Below are 17,572 nucleotides of genomic sequence, written 5' to 3'. Positions count from 1 at the left end.
CATTATTTTCATGCTTAAATGTTGAAGAGTTAGCTCTGAAAACAGTTCATTCACCTGTGCCAATAAACATGACATCATACTGTCCATCAGCAGCACTGACTCTGTCCACAGCGATCTGTGTAAAGCTATAGTCCACATTAGTTCTGACGAAGACAGGCCGCCGGCTCATAGGGTACACCGGATTATACATCAGAGGGTGGTGACGTGCAAACTGGATCACATCGTCTGGGAAACCCTTAGTGGACTCAAAGCTGCCGAATGTCTTGCTGGGACACTAAAGGAAGGCAGTAAATTAAAGTTGAATTCATAAAGTCCTTGTTTATTCATACTTGAAATTAAATACAAGTCTTATCTAATAGAAATATTAAGAGATGCAGCACAATAAAATACTTTGCAAATAGCTGTTGCTTACAATTAAATGTAAGAAGTCATTTGTAATGATTTTGCAGGTGTATTTTTGGTTCCACTGTGGTACACAGTGTGGTATTTGCTGAAGTTCAATGGGGATACAAAGTGGTGCAAGAAAATTTAAAGCATGAAAAACAAACTCTGTAAATCCGGATATAATCATTCACACTGTGACCATTTGGATGGAAAATTTTGTCCTGGCAGTTTGTGAATGTGTGAACATGCATGCTTTATATTTTTAAAGGAGCAGAGCAGCAGTTCAAAGAACTTTAATAATCCAGCCAATCCTCTTCCACTGTTCTTCAGAACAGGACTGACTTTGAGACTCAGAGCCTCTTTGCCATGTTTGGACTCAAATATTCCATAATGACTCATATTTGATGAATACATTTGTTTTGCATTCGGGCACATAAGCTGGAATAAAACGTCTGGCTTGTCAACATTTCAGTTGGCCCGAAGTACACAAAGCCACAGTCCAGCAGGCCACAGAGAGGTGATTATGGCATGATGGGTCACAGGGACGTGAGAGAGATTTTCTCCAGGTCATAGTCCAGCTTCCCTCTCTAATTAAAATTCCAGTCCTGGACTTTCATTCTAGGATACTACATTTTTACTAAAATATTCTTTGAAGTTTAATTATAATATTTTCCTTTCGTTCTGTTTTACAGCATTCTGATGTATTTGTGGTTTTTAATCCTACCGCTCCCATGAGTTGAAGGACTTTTGATCTGGTTTATGCATTTTAAACACTGACTCTGCTGTGTAGGCATTTTTGCATAATTCTCTTGTAAGCACGATTGTTTTCTTTTAATTTGATTTGTTCTGCTAATTTTACAACCCAGTGAGGTGATGATGGCGTGAGAGAGGGTTTACTGTAGGCCAAATACAATTACTATTCTGCAGTCATACAATGGGGATTGTTCTGCTGTGGCAGTAACAGCTGAAGCTCTGCATAACAAATCCTGCTGACGCTATGCTTGTGTGCTTAGCAGAATGTATGAACCCTAATAAGCACATATTGATTGGGAGGACTGTGGAATGCATTCGGATGAAATGAGATCTAATAGAGAGCAGTGCAAGTGTATGAAGTGCTACAAAGATATATCAAAAAGATATTACATGATATTAATGTATTCTTATTGCTACAACTTTGTATTTTTACAGTGTACAGAGTAAAAAAGTATTCACAACCATTACTTCAAGACTTAAAGTAGCATCACCATAATTTTAAAGTACTTCATTAAATGTATATATGTTACATTACTGATTTGACTTAAAAATTCCGTACTATTATTATCATCCAATACTGGATTTTTTAAAAAACTGATATATAAACATATATACATAAATCTTTAAACTTTTACTTTTAAAGATGGTTCAACGTGGAGGGAATTTGAACTTTTTTTACATACTGCATCATCTTTAATAATACTATGACATGATTTTCTGAAATCTAAGTTTACAAAGTAATAACTATAGCTGTCAAATGTGGTGTAATGTGATTGTAAAATTCAGTTGGGTAATAAGTACTATATTTCCCTCTCAAGTGTAGTACCATAAAATGGAAATACACATAAAAGTTCTCGAGGTATGATACCTCTGTCCATGTACTTTCATCATGGCTATGTCATTCTATTGATGGGTCTTTACTGCTACTGACATACCATTCCTGGGCGGGGATAGGGGACTTTTCCCTGGAAGGGGACCCACTGGTAGTTGGGCCCCTCTTTGTGAGCGAAGGGCCCCAGGAAGGCTCTCCGGATGTCATTCATGGAGTAAAGACACACAGCTGAGCCTTTAAATACACTGCTGCTGGGGGACATGGGGAGCTGGGTTAGATACTTCAAACGCATACAAAACACACATGTACATATGCATATAAACCCACACACACTATGAATGGACTCTGACCTGGAAGTAGAGAACACGGTGTAGACCAGAGGGTTCTTTCTGTCCCTTGTCTGCAGCAGGAACACATCACCTGGGGAGGGACACACACACACACACACACACACACACACTCAGATTAGGTGGTGGTTGTCCAGAGGTCAAAGGTTGAGAGAAAGATAAACAAAGCCCTATGGCCATGTCTAACTATTTTAAAGAGACATTTCACTGATAACTGAGGGTCATGACCTGGAACAAAAAACACCACAAGTTCATGCAGTGGTTTGTAAAATTAATTTTAATAAGATTTAGCCCCATAAAACTATTTTGTTACATCTGTCAGTTTGGGGTCAAAGAAGAGTCACAAAGTCTTTGCTCACATTTCAGTTTAAAAGGTGTATCTACTGCTACTGCTTCAGATCAACACACCTATTTTTACAGGGATGTCATTTCTAAAGATCTGCCCTCAGGTGTGGTCAGAAAACTCTTGGTCAAGATAAGAGACTCATTGTTCACATGCGGGAATGTGATGGACAGATGTAGCCTAAGGTATGTAGGATTAGAATCTGGACTTATTTTTCCACTTAGTTCACCTTTCACTGTGTCACAAGATAAGCACAAAGACAGGTCATATTACAGCCCACAGATATAGTCAGAGATCAATCAAAAACATCTTGAGAGCTGAAACTGCTGCAGCTGCTGTGCAAACCACATGACTGTAGGTTTGTGTTACATTGCCATGTGTTGATTGTTTATGTTTTGGACAAATGCAAAATTGCAATCTGTATGTTTCACTTTTGATATAAAAAAAAAAAAAAAGAAAAGAAAAGAAAAGAAAAGAAAAGAAAAGAAAGAAATGTCCTTTAGGATGAGGATTAACCAGTTTTATCTCTGTCTTGTAAATATTTATGAGTGAAATGCATGCGTGAGCTGGCACCAGACATTTGTGGAACAATTCCTCTGAGACTGGAGTAAAATTATGTCTTCTTTATCATGAAATATTTCTTCTGCCCACAATCCATGCTTTAGACATTTAGCCTCTTCTCTGGATCCAGTCTAATGAAAACACATTATTGCTTTTTGTCATACGAAGACCCACCAGAGACAAGCCTGCAACTTACTTTGAACCCACAGCAAAAACACTGGCTTTGGATCAGGCCAGAATCTATTACCAATTAATCTCTGACTCATGCTTTCTCCAAGTCTGCAGGAATGTGGGGCTGAATAGTAATCTACAATTGAGGTCAGAAATCCTGGTTAATTTATTATGCTGTCCTCGACTTTTTCTCCCTTTGCACCCGTAGAATGTGCTTCTGGTTAAAAATCCGACCGGCAAAGCAAGGTTGGAAAATCAGCCCAAATTTAAACTCTCTGTTTTGCTTTTTCTAACTTCTGAAGAATCGGATTACTTCATCATACTGAAGAATATTTTGGATTGGCAACCCGTTTTTCCACTTTGTTATTTGAGTTGATACAAAAGGTCGCACCACATTACCACATCTGTTAAGGTCAGAGTGAGGTCAAAAGTGGACTGTCTTCAAGATCAAAAAGGGACATGTGACAACTTTTACTTGGGTTTCCTGCAGGGCCTTCACTTCAACCATAAATTATGTTACATCAGACTTTCAGCCTTACATAATTTTAGTCATAAATGAGCTGATACAAACGAGTATCTGTTCTACTGACTGTGTGCGCAGTGAACTTACGTAGCTCGTCAAAGTATGTGTCGCTGCCGTCGGCTCCTGGTACCGAACAGATCAGACGGGTCTTGAGGAATGTCGTCCACTTGTTCACTAGACTCCGCTGACCGCCCATGTCATTCTGTGTCAAGACAAAACGGTCAACAGTTGTTCAACAGGATATTAAATTTGAATTTGTTATGGTGAGAAAGGAGACAGTAAAAGGTTTAGCAACGGTCATTAACTGGGCACCAGCCTCCACTGTGCCAAGTGTAATTTTCAACCGAAGATGACTTGAGCGGGCCTGGTGAACACTGTTTTTTTTTTTTACACACTATAGAAATATAGTAATAAAACAATCACTCACCCTGCAGAGTTGTCCAATGCGGGAGTAGGTGGACTTTCCAAGCCCCTGGGCCTCAACAGCCGTTTCACGGAAGAAGAAAAATATCTTGTCATCATCAGGGTTTTCACTCTCTGGGACCCAAAAGGAACCAATGAACTTTGGTTCTGGCATGAAAAAAACAAAGAGGAATAAAGTCAAACATCATTGTACTGGAATTTTCTCTGAAAGCAGTTATCAGATTCAGTGCAACAAGTAAACTCAAGTGAAAAGGAGTTGATCACACATAAACACACAAACCATTGAGCCAGCGCGAGTCATGCTGTTCAGTGCGGATGGAGGGGCGTTTCCCCAGGCTTCTGAAGATGGTGAAGTCGCGTCCCATTAAGTCTGTGGCCACGCCTGCATACAGCTCATCACCTAGGAGACAAAATTAATCAATAACTCATTGATCGGTCATGCAAGCTTTAATGATGACTGGGTCTTTATATATTTATGACTATACACTTCTAAGGCAGTGTCAGCACAGTTTTAGGATGGTGTAAACTGAATCAGTTATGATGAAACTTTCTTACACAGGCCAAAATTTTGTGTTGTATTGTATTGTATTGATGTGCATGGCTTTAGTTACCGACGAGCACAGAGGCAGCATTGTGGCGAGGATCGTACGGACTCTTCCCTTTCCCGTCCTCCACCTTAGAGGGATCGATCCTGAACACATGGTCCTGATGGAGAGAGAGGACAGAGAGAAATGTATTTAAGGTGTGATCACATGTACAATACACTTTGTTTTCTTTTGCCAGAACCATACAGGTGTTTTTGGGTTGAGATTTCATGTTTGTGATTTTGGCAGCACGAGGACGAAGAGACAAATTTGAAACCAGCAACTTGAACTAAGCGTGGTGGATTTGCATACACTGTTTGACATATCTTACCTCCTCTGCAGCATCAGTCAAAACTAGATTAGGTTAGACCTTATCATGCATTTAAAGCATTTTATGGAAAATTAAGAATGGACTACTGAAGGTTGGTTTTGCTTTGTACATTACTCACCTCCATCCTGTGTCCCACCTCTACAAAGGCACAGGTAGGGTGGAAGGCTCCAGTTCCACAGGCATATAGGTGGGTGCGATTATAGTGGTGCACGATCTTCACGTAGTTCACACAGTCAGACTGAAAGACACACACACAGATATGCGGAGTCAGTTTACCTACAACTAGTAATTTGAAAGTCTTAAAAACAAAATCTTCAATTTTCATTTTTCCCTGCATGTATGAATTAAATGCAGGTTTAGAGCATTATACACACTGCGCCTATATCATGCTAAAACCTCTTAAATGAGAAATATTCTACTATATTCTAGTTAGAAAGTGTAAAAACAAATTAACAGCACCAGAAAAAAAAAAAAAAAAAAACAAGATAGCAAAACCATGCATTCCTCACATAGCTCCTCTCACCCTGTCTGCCTGTGACAACACTGTCGAGTCCCCAGCTCCACCTCCAACACATTGTTGTGACAGCCTTTGTGTCCTAGCTGTGCACACCATGCCTGCAATGTGTGCATGAGTTTGTATGAATGTGTGTGTATCTAATGAGGGTAAAATGTGAATGTGTGTAAAAGTCAAAGTATAATAAGTGCCATAAAACTGTAAGCTAAGAGAAGACCAAACCAAAAGCAGGAATCCTACTGCTTTATAGCTGCATTTTTATAGGCTAGATTCTGGTATTGTGGTCCATGTAGGCTCATGACCGAAACACCTTAAAAAGTAAACATATACATCCAGAGTTTGCTCCTGTTATTATTTTTTAAAGCGTTTCTAAGTAGATAATGTATAGCATGATAATATGTAAGATATCTATCTCTAACCGTAGCACATAGCTTTCAGGGAACATTCATATCAAAAGAATAATAAAGTCATTTATAAAATGGTCACTGTGGGACTACAATTTTCCAGTTCAAGTTTGGGGGTTATGTTTATTTTCCACCACTGAACTGGATATTAAGCCTGATGTTTGTTTGACAAATTTGTTGGTACATGTTTTATACCTGCTTAGTTAAAATATTTACATCAGTAAATCTCAGTTAAATGAATCAGGAACTGAACCACATGGAGAAAAAGACAAAGCTACCTATGAAGAAGCTTGAGCACACACACAGATTTCTTCATTTTACTTCCTTTTGAAAGAATAGTTTTACATTTTGGCATATACACTTATTGTGTTTCTTGCTGAGAGCTGGATTAAGATAACTCTGATATCACAACATAATAATATTCAATAGAATATAGCCAGCTGGCATACAGACATGGGGGGAAAACAGCTAGCCAGGCTCCGTCCAAAGGTAACAAAATCCGCCTACAATACCAGCAACTTTAAAGCTCATTAATTCATTAACTCATATCTCTGGTTCAAATTTATGCAACAAAGTTTTAGTTTTAGAGGTGGTTATGTAAAAGACTATTTCTTGGCCAGATGCAGCTGTTGGCTAGCATTTTGCACCTGTTTTCAGTCTTTACCCTAAGCAACGCGGGTGGCTACATTCATATCTGGAGTACATATATGGGAGTGGTGCCGATCATTTTCTCTGTATTCTAGACAGCAGGTTATTGACCCACAGACACATCTGTCCATCGAGTCTGGTTACAGTAAGCTGGCTCTCAGGAGACTTTCTGTACACTACCAGACTCACAGATATCACCATGAATATCAGTAGTTTTTGGCTCCAGGCTTTGTGTTGTCTGTTCAAATAGCTGGAATACTCAGTAAGCTCTTGATGTCTTTATACTCTACCATGAACACACACACACTGGTTCTCACATCTAATGGAACTATCCCTTCCTTTCTCTCCTGTCGACCTTTCCCCAGACGGCCTGTGGTAACATCTGTCTGTCGATCAAGTTACAAACACTCTGGGATCCCTGGGAGTCACTGGAGGTTTATAAATGAAACTATCCATCAGCTACAGACTGGGATAATGAATAATCATTTGTGCCTGTGTCTGTGTCAACGGACTAGTTCAAAGTCTGGTGATTCCTCCTGATTTAATTTGTTAAGAATAATGTTTTTATTTTGACTTCACATTTGTGCCTAAATGACCTGGTACAGCTCATCAATTGGCCTTTGTTTTTAATCTTTTTTAATTTAAATTTTATTATTTTATTTTTATATTTTATAATGCTTATGTTTTAGACTATGGATTGCAATTACGGTTTATGGCTCCTTTAACAATAAAGACAACCTATAAGTTGAAGTTGAAGTCAATGAGATTTTTTTTTGTTTTTTTTTCTGTTGCTCCATGTCCCTGTAATCTACACGTATACACTCCTCTTTAATCAAATGTCTTTCTTCATGTTTCTGTTCTGTCTTTCAGCCTCACCCAAGGGTGACAGACAGAAAGACCAGGTTGTGAAAGCTGTGACACAGGCGGAATTGTGTCTCATTAGGCCTGACACACACACACACACACACGCACACACACACGCACACGCACACACAACCACACACGCACACACACACACACGCACACACACACACACACACACACACACACACACACACACACACACACACACACACACACACACACACACACACACACACACACACACACACACACAACCCTCAGTGGTTTATAAGTTTGGAGCAATGGCCTACTTTTCAACCTCTAAAGCACATCAGGGAGTTAGAATTGGAGCTGTTGGTGTGTGGAGACATTAAAAAATCAGCCACAACATTAAGTTACCAGGTACTGGTTGTGTATACCAGTAACCAGTTGTATTTCAAAAACATCTGTTTGTCTTTGTGCGTGCATGTGTGAAGGCGTTCAACCAATCAATGGGCTGATTAAGCCATTGACAAACACAGAAGACCTCTGTTTCCCATGAAAGAAGGGGGCACACACACACTTGCCTTCACCCTTAGGCTCACACACATGTTTACACCATGAATGAACATACTCACACTCAAACACACACTTCAGCTTCACACTTTCAAACAACATGTTCCTCTGATAAAAAAAAAAAATACCCATGCCAATTTTCAATCAGTCTGTTTCTCAGGATCCCTAGTGTGTGTCTGAAGACAGACCTCCTCCCCAATCTAATTGCATGTGTGTGTGTCAGAGGGCAGAAGGTGAGGGAGTCAGTGGAGCGGTGGTCTGACAAAGTCAATTCTTTGATGTGACAAAAGAGAAAGACAGCAGGAGGAAAAGAAAAGGTAAGAAGAGAAAAGACGCTTGAAAGACCTTGAAAAGATCAGAGAGGAAGGAGGAGAGCGAGGGAGGTGAATTATGCCAGCAATCACATTTCCTTAGTGTGTATCTGTGTGTGTGTGTGTGTGCTAAAGGGTTCACTGGTCAACCTTTGACCTGCCACTGACTCATTTGTAGAAACAGTGAGCAAACCGCAGGCGGTGACCTCACAGCGGCCTGAGCTTTGGGTCTTGGCTTCATGTCTTGTAAAGCGGTATTGTTCTGCGGTGGATGTCTTTTTTTCCCCTTTTCTCTTTATCCTTTCCATTCTAGAGATGATTAACCCGATCAACCCATTTATAATTACAGCCATTATCTGTCCTTCTGCTCCTTCTGTCCATTTCTGTCTCTCATACACTAGGTTTTTCATTCATGTGTTTGATGTGAAATATTATGTATTGGGTTATAAAGAACTAAGTGCCAAAAAACTTATAATTTACTCAGTATTTCTATGATTCTTTATGATCCTTTAAAGCAAAACATTTTCCACCATGTGTTGTACCAGTCGTGGTTGGCCATGAATTAGTGCATTAGGATATTGCCAGGTGCATATAAGTTATTATTAAGCTTGAATTGCTCTAGTAATTTCTCTCTTTTCCCCATTTTACCTACCACTCTTATTTTTTTCAACTCATTTAAATACATGTTGTTATTTTATTGCATAACTGTAAAGCTTTAGATAGACACGGGGCTTTTGTTCATCTTTCTTTTCCTGTTTTGACTCTGAGAGCAAAGAGTCTGAGTGGTCCAGGAATCTTTGATAAAGTTAATGGCTGACAGCCTTTGACTGGACACAAAGAACCACAGCACACAGTAGACGACCATTAGATACACAACAGAGCCCAGTGAAAGAGCCGAGGAATGCCTTTGGTTGCTTTTGGATCAAACAGGACAATGTAACAGCGCTGACATTGGTTTGACATGTTTCTCCTGGATCAGACTGATTTTCTGGATTCTGACCTTCTACAGACTGTACAGATAAATTAATATCACCATGGAGTGATATACTGTGGAAATAAGAGCGGGATTTCATTTTTCCATTAACAGGATGGAAATGCTCAGTTGTATTAGTGGATATGGTTTGTGTGTGCAAAAGACATTTCAAGCCATTTAAACCAATCACCAGTGCTGGTGCTTTTGTGGTGAGGACAGTTTCTGACTTCCAACATTCACAGCCAACCTAACCAGTCACTGGTCTCCTGCTTACAGGACTCATTGCCTAACCTGAACTTTACTTCTCAGATACGCCCACGTCATATATAATCCATTGATCATCCAGTAAATGTATCTACAGAGGAAACTTGTTTTACATCAGAAACAGTTCTAAACATGTACCTTTTGACTAAAGAATATTAAGAGAATATTTTACATTGATAATCCCTACTGGATGATTGATAATTGGTCTTGGAGGACAAAGGAAGTGACAAAGTGGGCTCTAACATGACAACGTAAACGCACAATCCATCACCTCTGTAGGTTTAAATATGGCTCTACAGTGACGCCTCAGTCAGAGTGCCGAGTCAGACTGAGTGTCTGGGTGAACTGTCAACTGTTTACTGCCACTGTCTGACTGTGTTTATGTGCATGTGTCTGTGTTTGTGTTAGTGTGTCTGTGTGCATGTCAGGTGGCTTTCCTGTGGTCTAGGGGTGTGCGTGTGTGTAATGAAGTGTTTATTACTGGTCAAGCCCGTCGCATACCTTGTGTGTATTTTTTTTTTCTGAGCTACCATGATAATGTGTGTACTGTACTGGGGAACTAATTATTTGATTTATGTTGTTGTTGTCGTCGTCGTCTTTGGGCTTCTTTAGATTGCCACAGTGGATCACCATTTGCATGTTTGATATGGCAGAAGTTGACCTGACTGAGGCAACCTGGGGATCAACCCAGGGATCAGTGGCCAAGCTGCTCTACCACCTGAGACACTGAGACCCCCCCTTTTTTGAATTTATGTCAAACAAGAAGAAAAAAAAAAACCCAATAGGTGGAAATGCAATATACTGAACTTTATATCGGACAGCCCAGCAAGCAAGGATGTTTATAACGGTGTTATTTTAATAGCAATTGCAACCAAATTATTTGGAAAGATCTGCCATCATGTCTGATAGGACTGGTGAACCTGTAAGAAAAAAAAAAAAATAGAAAAAGAAAAAGAAAAGAAAAAAAAAGTAGCAGACCATGTTGAAACTTGATGACTCTGCAGAACCGCAGAATACACACACAATATGTATATACATAGAGATGATGAAGGACTGTGTGGGATGTAAAACAGTACGAAAAACTTCAGGTTCCCAGAGAACAAATAATATGAGACACTGAGAAAGCATGGAAAGAGAGTAGGACTGAGAGAAAGTAAGGCGAGTGGGAGAGGATGGTGGGAGAGATCCAGTAGGGGAGAGAAATGCTGGACTCTTCCTACAGAGAAATGCACTTCTCTGTAATTAGGGTCAACGATGTGAGGTCAGCTCAGTTCTCAGTGTGTGGGTGAGTATTCACCCAGATACTAAAAGTCAAATAGGGAACAGGGGGGTGAGTGTTTAACAAAGTATAAAAATAATATTTCAAACGCCAGAAAAAGCAGGAATAACAACAGATCAGGGGGAAAATCCTTTCAATCAAACATTTGTCTTCAAGATGTCCCTAAACTTTTATTTTCTTATCTCTCTCTCTTCACATCTTTCTCTCCTGCCCTTCTTCCTCTGGAGCAATTTCACTAATTCTCTAGACCACTCTTCTTCTCCACTGTTACTCTTGCTTTCGAGAACACACAAACAGGACACACACACACACACATTCAGACTCCTGGTCAGGTGAAACTGGAGCCTGGAGTTTTGTATGAATGGAGCTCGTTGTCTGTCTGCTACAGCTGTGTAATCACACTGATGAAGGGTTTGTTTTACACACACACACACACACACACACATTGGATACTTAAACATACATGAATAAATGTATACACACACTGTTAAACACATGAACATAAATACATTATATACTACTATAGACAAATTTGTGGCATGTCTGCACATGCTGATGGGAAGTTACGGGTTCACATACAACACACACACACACACACACACACACACAGATGAGAGATATGTAGAGTTAGCTAATTGTGTGTGATGTAATCCTGGGTGGTCTATAGGTTCTTGGTGGCCTCTACATATTGGTCAGTGAAGCTGAGCCTGCTCTGCCCAGACTTCATCCACATACAGAACATCAGATTTAGAAACATAATCATCACATGCAGTATTTACCCAACATATTCTTGGAAACTAAAACTAACTGTTCTGTGGATCAAAAGAGAAAATCTTGATTTTTAACTTTTCTTTTGGAAACCGATAAAAAAGACTCAGAGAAGAAGCAAGGGTGGCATATGTTGGTACGTCAGCAGTGTCCTGAGAGAATTACAGTAGGTCACGAGTTCAGTCCCTGCAACATGCAGTGTGTCTCCAGGTCTTTCCCTGCATATTCATTCACTGGGTTTACAAGCACACAAGAAACTAGGTTGTTTTTTATTTGTTTTTATAATTTATGTTTAAAGTTCTCATCTTGTGACATATTTTGAATCATTTCTTTTTTTGTTGTTTGTCTGTAACGCACTGATTTTAATGCCTATCATGGGCACACTGCTCTTGAAAAGGAGATTTAACCTTAAAGCAAGGCCTGCTTTGTTAAATAAAGGTTAAACATACACTGTAACCCAATATAACCTAGCACATGTTCACATGCCGTGGGTCACTAATCAGATTTCTTCCACATCCAACCTCATTTTCTAACCATATCTTCATTACTGTACTTTAAATGTGTTTGTGATACAAGATGCTCCTGTGTTAAACTGTTCAGCTGTGAAAAAGATCACGGACTTCTAGAAGCCAATTAGTGTCTATTTCAGTTGAAGTATTCAAGGAAGCACTACAGAGCATCTTTCCTCAAACCAAGTTACCAAGTTATTACAACCAAATTACAAAGTTTATTATTTACATGATATTTACATGACATTTAAGAAATCAGTTTTCTGCATAAAGCCACTGAATGCATGCTAAGCACACTGATTGTAAACAGCTGTGTAGAAAAACACGAATGTCTTTGGCTTAGCGTCAAACTGAGCAGATCTCACTCAGATAGGGTTTAAACAAACAGCAGAGGAAGTGATCTCACCACAGGGCTGGTCATAAAGTAGGGGTGTTGCACCTATTATTACATGTTATCTGTTTAAACGTGGTGTTTCTGTCTTGTGATGACTCCCATGACTCCAGTGGATTAAAAGGTACCATTGTGTTGGGCTGGGAGTGGACAGTTTACCACCTCCACGAGGAGATCCTCCGTCCTCTTACTTAACTCTGTGTGCAGTGTATGATGTCTAGGGACTTTGAGTTGATCATATTTTTTTTTTATATTCTTTTTTTTTTAACTAAGGGTAACAATTGCTGTTGTCTTCTTATTTCCAATGTTGACATTTCTCTTTTCTTTTGGGACAAAAAAAGTATTGAAAATCATTTGTCAGAAAAGGAATAAGATGAGCATTTTCAGGGCCCATAGAACTAATTTCCTTCTGAAACAAAATTTAAAGAGAGAAGAAATGGGATTAGTGTAAGATGAAGTGAGGTAAAAGGACTTACGGTGATGTCTTTGCCAGCCCAGTTACACTCCTCCCTCCAGTCGACGGGGGCAGGCCAGTAGATCTGAAACATAGTAGGCAAAACTCAAATGAAATAGCTGCTGAAATCTAATTATCTAAATTAATTTACTAATTTAAAGTCTGTTTTGTGTATATTTTTTGGAAAATATCTTTTAAAAAAACAAAGCAGGTGTTTGACTCTTCTAAATTAATAATATAATAATAATAAAAGACACACCTCAAATGAGACAGCTAAAGACTTCCTTTCTTTCTCTCCCCCACCCACTTTTTCCTATCTGCTTCTTTCTCCTGTATCATAACCTCTTTGTCCTCCCTTCTCAGCACACATCATTGAAAAACAGCTTCCTCTATGGTGAATCTGCACAGACAGGCCAATAAATCACACTCAACCATATACCTAAAACCAACAGTGGTTTCACAACTAACGCATCAAACGTGTAATTTACTCCAAACAGCTGTGGGCAGATGTTTGGAGTAGGCTGTGTTCTGCTTGTATAGCAGTGGGTTTTTTTTGTGTCAGTGTTTTCATCAGTGTGTATATTTCTGTATAAGTCTGTTAAATACTACAATGTGTATTCAAGTCTGCACGTGTCCTTCTGCCACTTAAAACTTGGCCCGTAACTACTCCAAAGGCAAAGAGGCTTAAATCAAAGTATTTGATTTAGATATTAATCACAGCTATTTTTTTTTTTGATAAATGCTCTCTTTTCATCTCTGTCCACCTCTTTGATTTTCTACCTTTCTCTATTAATCCCACAATTCTCTTTCTTCCCCTCTTACGCATGAGACCGCTCACTTGAGTGCCACGTGTATGATGTACATGGGTATGATTCAGTCATGTTCAAAGGGACATGTTCTTTCTGCATCACTTTTAGGTAAACAAACAAAGTCATAAAGCATGTGTGGCCTTACTTTGATAACTACAGTAATAAATGATTCCTAGGAATCAGAAAATAGGACACTGTAAATGAGAATCACCTCCTTTCTGTGTAATGTCCTCTATCTAGTTTGACAATAAAGTAATGAAGTAATTTTATGATAGAGACACGTAAGATAATCATGTAAAACAGCTGCTTTGTTTTATTGGCCATTGCTTTGATGGACTACAGTGTGTGTTGTGTCTTTGAGAATTGTAAGTGTTGAAACCTCGGTAATAATGGCTGGGTCAGTATCAACACATTACAACACAGTTTAATAAGCTCCCCGACTGGTGGTGTTTCTGACCAACCTTGTGTTCCTGCTTGGCGATGTTGTCCAGTGACAGTGACAGCAGGAAGTTCTTGGCCCCGACGAAGAGACGGCCTCTTTCTTCATCCAACAGCAGAGCGCTGAAGCAGCAGGAACGCTCTAGATCGAACCGGCGTACTCCATGGAACTGCTGCAACTCTGAAAATGCGCAGATTCACAGCATTACTCTCAGTCTATGCATGTGATGTACTGATGGCATCCTATGGTTTTACAACACACAGCCGGTTCCACTTTATGCATGGCTTTGGAGATAATACTGTTATAACAGTCCTCTGCAGTGTCTCTGGTTACAGTAATTTTATAAATAATGACAATTTCAGATATCTTATGACACTCCTTCTAGTTACAACATATTTTTGGATATTCAAAATGACATAATGAATATCTGGAAAGGTTTTATATTTTGGATATCTGAAATGAAACCTGTGACTAGTAGTAAATGGATTGTAGATATCTGAAATGTTTGTGACTGCACATATCCATAATGTTCATTTTGAACATCAAATGCAATTGTGGATATTTGAAATTGAAGGTTCAATACACATTACTGACACTGACTGAAGTGAAAGTTTATAGGAGGAGTGTCATTGTGGATATCTGAAATATTCCAGCCAGATGGGTGATTAATGGTAATTAACAATTAAAAAACATTTTTGACCCGGAGAAATGCTATTAAGGACACACCGATGGCAAAGTGGTTTGATTAAATGGTAAAACGGCTTGCCATAGGTTGGTCAGGTTTCAAAACCTGAACAAGCTGTTATTACTACAAGTTAACAACAAATCCCATGTTACCGTGTTGAGACAAATGAGCTGAACGTACCCTCCTGAAGTGTGAAAAACCATTTCTATTTCACTTATAGCCATTAATCGTATGTTTATTCCTATGTCTTAAATAACATAAGTAAAAATAAACAATGACCTAAGAAAGATTTGAAAGATCAAAGAATCAATGTCTAAACAACCTCAAGTCATCAGATCCCAAACATTTAGTTGGCCACTGCGCTGCAACAAGTCGTGGTTGATAAAGAAGATTATCATTTAATTTCAGTGTTTAAATGACGTTACTGAGCTGTGTCCTAAGGCTAGTGACTTGTGAACAGTCAGGACAAAATCGTCTGACAGTAATGACACTATATTGGTTTCAATGGAAAAACTGAGTGTCGCTGTTGTTTCCAAACTGCCAAGAACAAATTCTGGGGGAACAGTGCCCAGGAAAATTCAGCTTGTATTTGTAAACTTAAGCTATAATAGTTACCCCACGACAGTGGAAAAAAAAAAAGAAAAAACAGTGCTCTTGGCCTGAGAAGCTGAAGAAATAAAGGGACTGCATCCTCCTCTACAGGCCTGACTTAAACCAAGAGCTTAAGAGAGAAAAGACCAAGGCCTTCTTTGCTTAGACATTAAAATGGCTTTATTGGTCTTCCATTGTTATAATGTGAATTTATAACTTTAATTAAGGCTCTGACGCCACTCAATCGCCGCCTGCATGACATCAGAGACTTTAGGTCTGCTGCTCTTGTTTTATATTAATGTGCCATTTTCAGAAAATGTGTTACTAGTCAGTAACTGTCTAGTAAGTGTTAAAAGTGTTTTCTGTCTCTCTCCTTAGTTTCATCTCCCCTCTTGGCTCAAGTTATTTGTCAAAACAAAGAACATATTTCTCTGGCAACCTGAAAACTTACTATGTCCTTGAGTTAAGTCCCTAAGACTTTGAATAATTAAAAGTCTACATCCACTCTAGCTGCCTTGTCAGGTTGTAATAGTAACTACACACACTCCTTTTATCCATTTTATCTTATAATGTCCCATCTACACTGGTACTGGAAATGTGTCACCTTGTGTGGTTGACATCTGCTACAGTAGCTGTCTCAGTGCGGTTGTTCATGAGATGTTCTAATACAATATTTGTTTATCTAAAACAGAGAGTTACAATGGAATCTCATTTGTTACTCAATTATACACTGTCCACATTTTGATATGGGTACATTGTTGAGTAATAAACATATTATTACAAATTATATTAACAAATAATGGGTCTGTTCCAAGTTTGTAGCTTTAGTTATTAGTGTGATTGCAAATGTCAGTGGAATTCTGAATGAGGGCTACAGCTAAACTCTCTAAACTCACAGTTGTATTACACATAAATGCTAACATTTAGTAAGCAACGCTCCATATGTTGGCATTATGACGTGCTAATGTTTAGTATGTAACAGTAACATTTAGCATGATAATGTTCTCACACTTATCATGCTATTTTAAAATAACATTAGCATGCTATGGTTCTAACAATATAGTTAGACAGACCAACTGCCTGACACAATGACATTATGTCTTGAGCTGCACTGCTCAGAGCAAAAAAAACAGCTCCCCTGGGATTTGAATTTCAATGTCAAGGGTTATTTTAATCACCACCAACATGATTATAACATAGCTTATTATTAAAGACATTATTTGGTTAGAAATGATAGATTCTTTCCCGGTGAACCCATTCATCAGCCAGACACAACTGAAAACTCGGCAGTCCTGGGTTACAGACTGCTGCTGTTTGCTGTGCTCTGCTTACTTGCTGGCATAAGTTAAGTTAAAGTCATAAGTTATTTCAGTGATGTATGAGGTCATCAGGATCCCTTTTAGTCCTTCATGTGTCAACCAAAACTAAAATATTCTGCTATCCTCCCAACCTGTCAGCTACATGTTACCTTCATTCGAAATTAAAGGGAGCACATATCTCAGCTGGGCGGACGGCCTTCAGTGAGCCTCACGTCCTTGGTGAGTTTGTTCAGGCTGTAATTGTCAGCTTTCAGTGATGGAACACATCCCTGGTTTGTGTGGTTGTGTTGGGCATTGAGCTGCATTCTTCTAACTTACAATATTCGAGATGGAAAACAAAACCCTGCCTCTGTGTGTGTAAGCTATGTTTGTGTGTGTGTGTGTGTGTGTGTGCGTGTGCGTGTGTGTGTGTGTGTGTGTGTGTGTGTGTGTGTGTGTGTGTGCGTGTGTGTGTGTGTGTGTGTCTGTGAGTGTGCTTGCATCTGTTTGTGTATGACTGTGAAACACAGCCACCACAAATTTCTCCTGTCTACTGTTCAGGGCTGTTTACTTTGAAAAAGGATA

General features: G+C 39.1%; 1 protein-coding gene across 2 annotated transcripts in view; it reads right to left on the bottom strand.

Moving 5' to 3' along the window:
• sema3b (sema domain, immunoglobulin domain (Ig), short basic domain, secreted, (semaphorin) 3B) overlaps window positions 1–17,572 on the bottom strand; it is a 73,202-nt gene that overhangs the window by 6,732 nt on the left and 48,898 nt on the right. For both annotated transcript variants that reach the window (XM_041051707.1, XM_041051716.1), the window contains exons 3-12: window positions 14,436–14,593; window positions 13,188–13,250; window positions 5,371–5,490; window positions 4,949–5,042; window positions 4,618–4,737; window positions 4,342–4,484; window positions 4,002–4,116; window positions 2,320–2,389; window positions 2,073–2,217; window positions 55–274 (exon numbers count right to left, since the gene is read on the bottom strand). In XM_041051707.1, the coding sequence (XP_040907641.1) occupies window positions 55–274; window positions 2,073–2,217; window positions 2,320–2,389; window positions 4,002–4,116; window positions 4,342–4,484; window positions 4,618–4,737; window positions 4,949–5,042; window positions 5,371–5,490; window positions 13,188–13,250; window positions 14,436–14,593 (1,248 nt within the window). The remainder of the gene's footprint in view (window positions 1–54; window positions 275–2,072; window positions 2,218–2,319; window positions 2,390–4,001; window positions 4,117–4,341; window positions 4,485–4,617; window positions 4,738–4,948; window positions 5,043–5,370; window positions 5,491–13,187; window positions 13,251–14,435; window positions 14,594–17,572) is intronic.

Source organism: Toxotes jaculatrix, chromosome 2 (genome assembly GCF_017976425.1).
Source record: "Toxotes jaculatrix isolate fToxJac2 chromosome 2, fToxJac2.pri, whole genome shotgun sequence".
Taxonomy (NCBI): domain Eukaryota; kingdom Metazoa; phylum Chordata; class Actinopteri; family Toxotidae; genus Toxotes; species Toxotes jaculatrix.
Note: the sequence above shows the minus strand (reverse complement) of the source record. Positions and strands in the feature narration are given on the sequence as shown.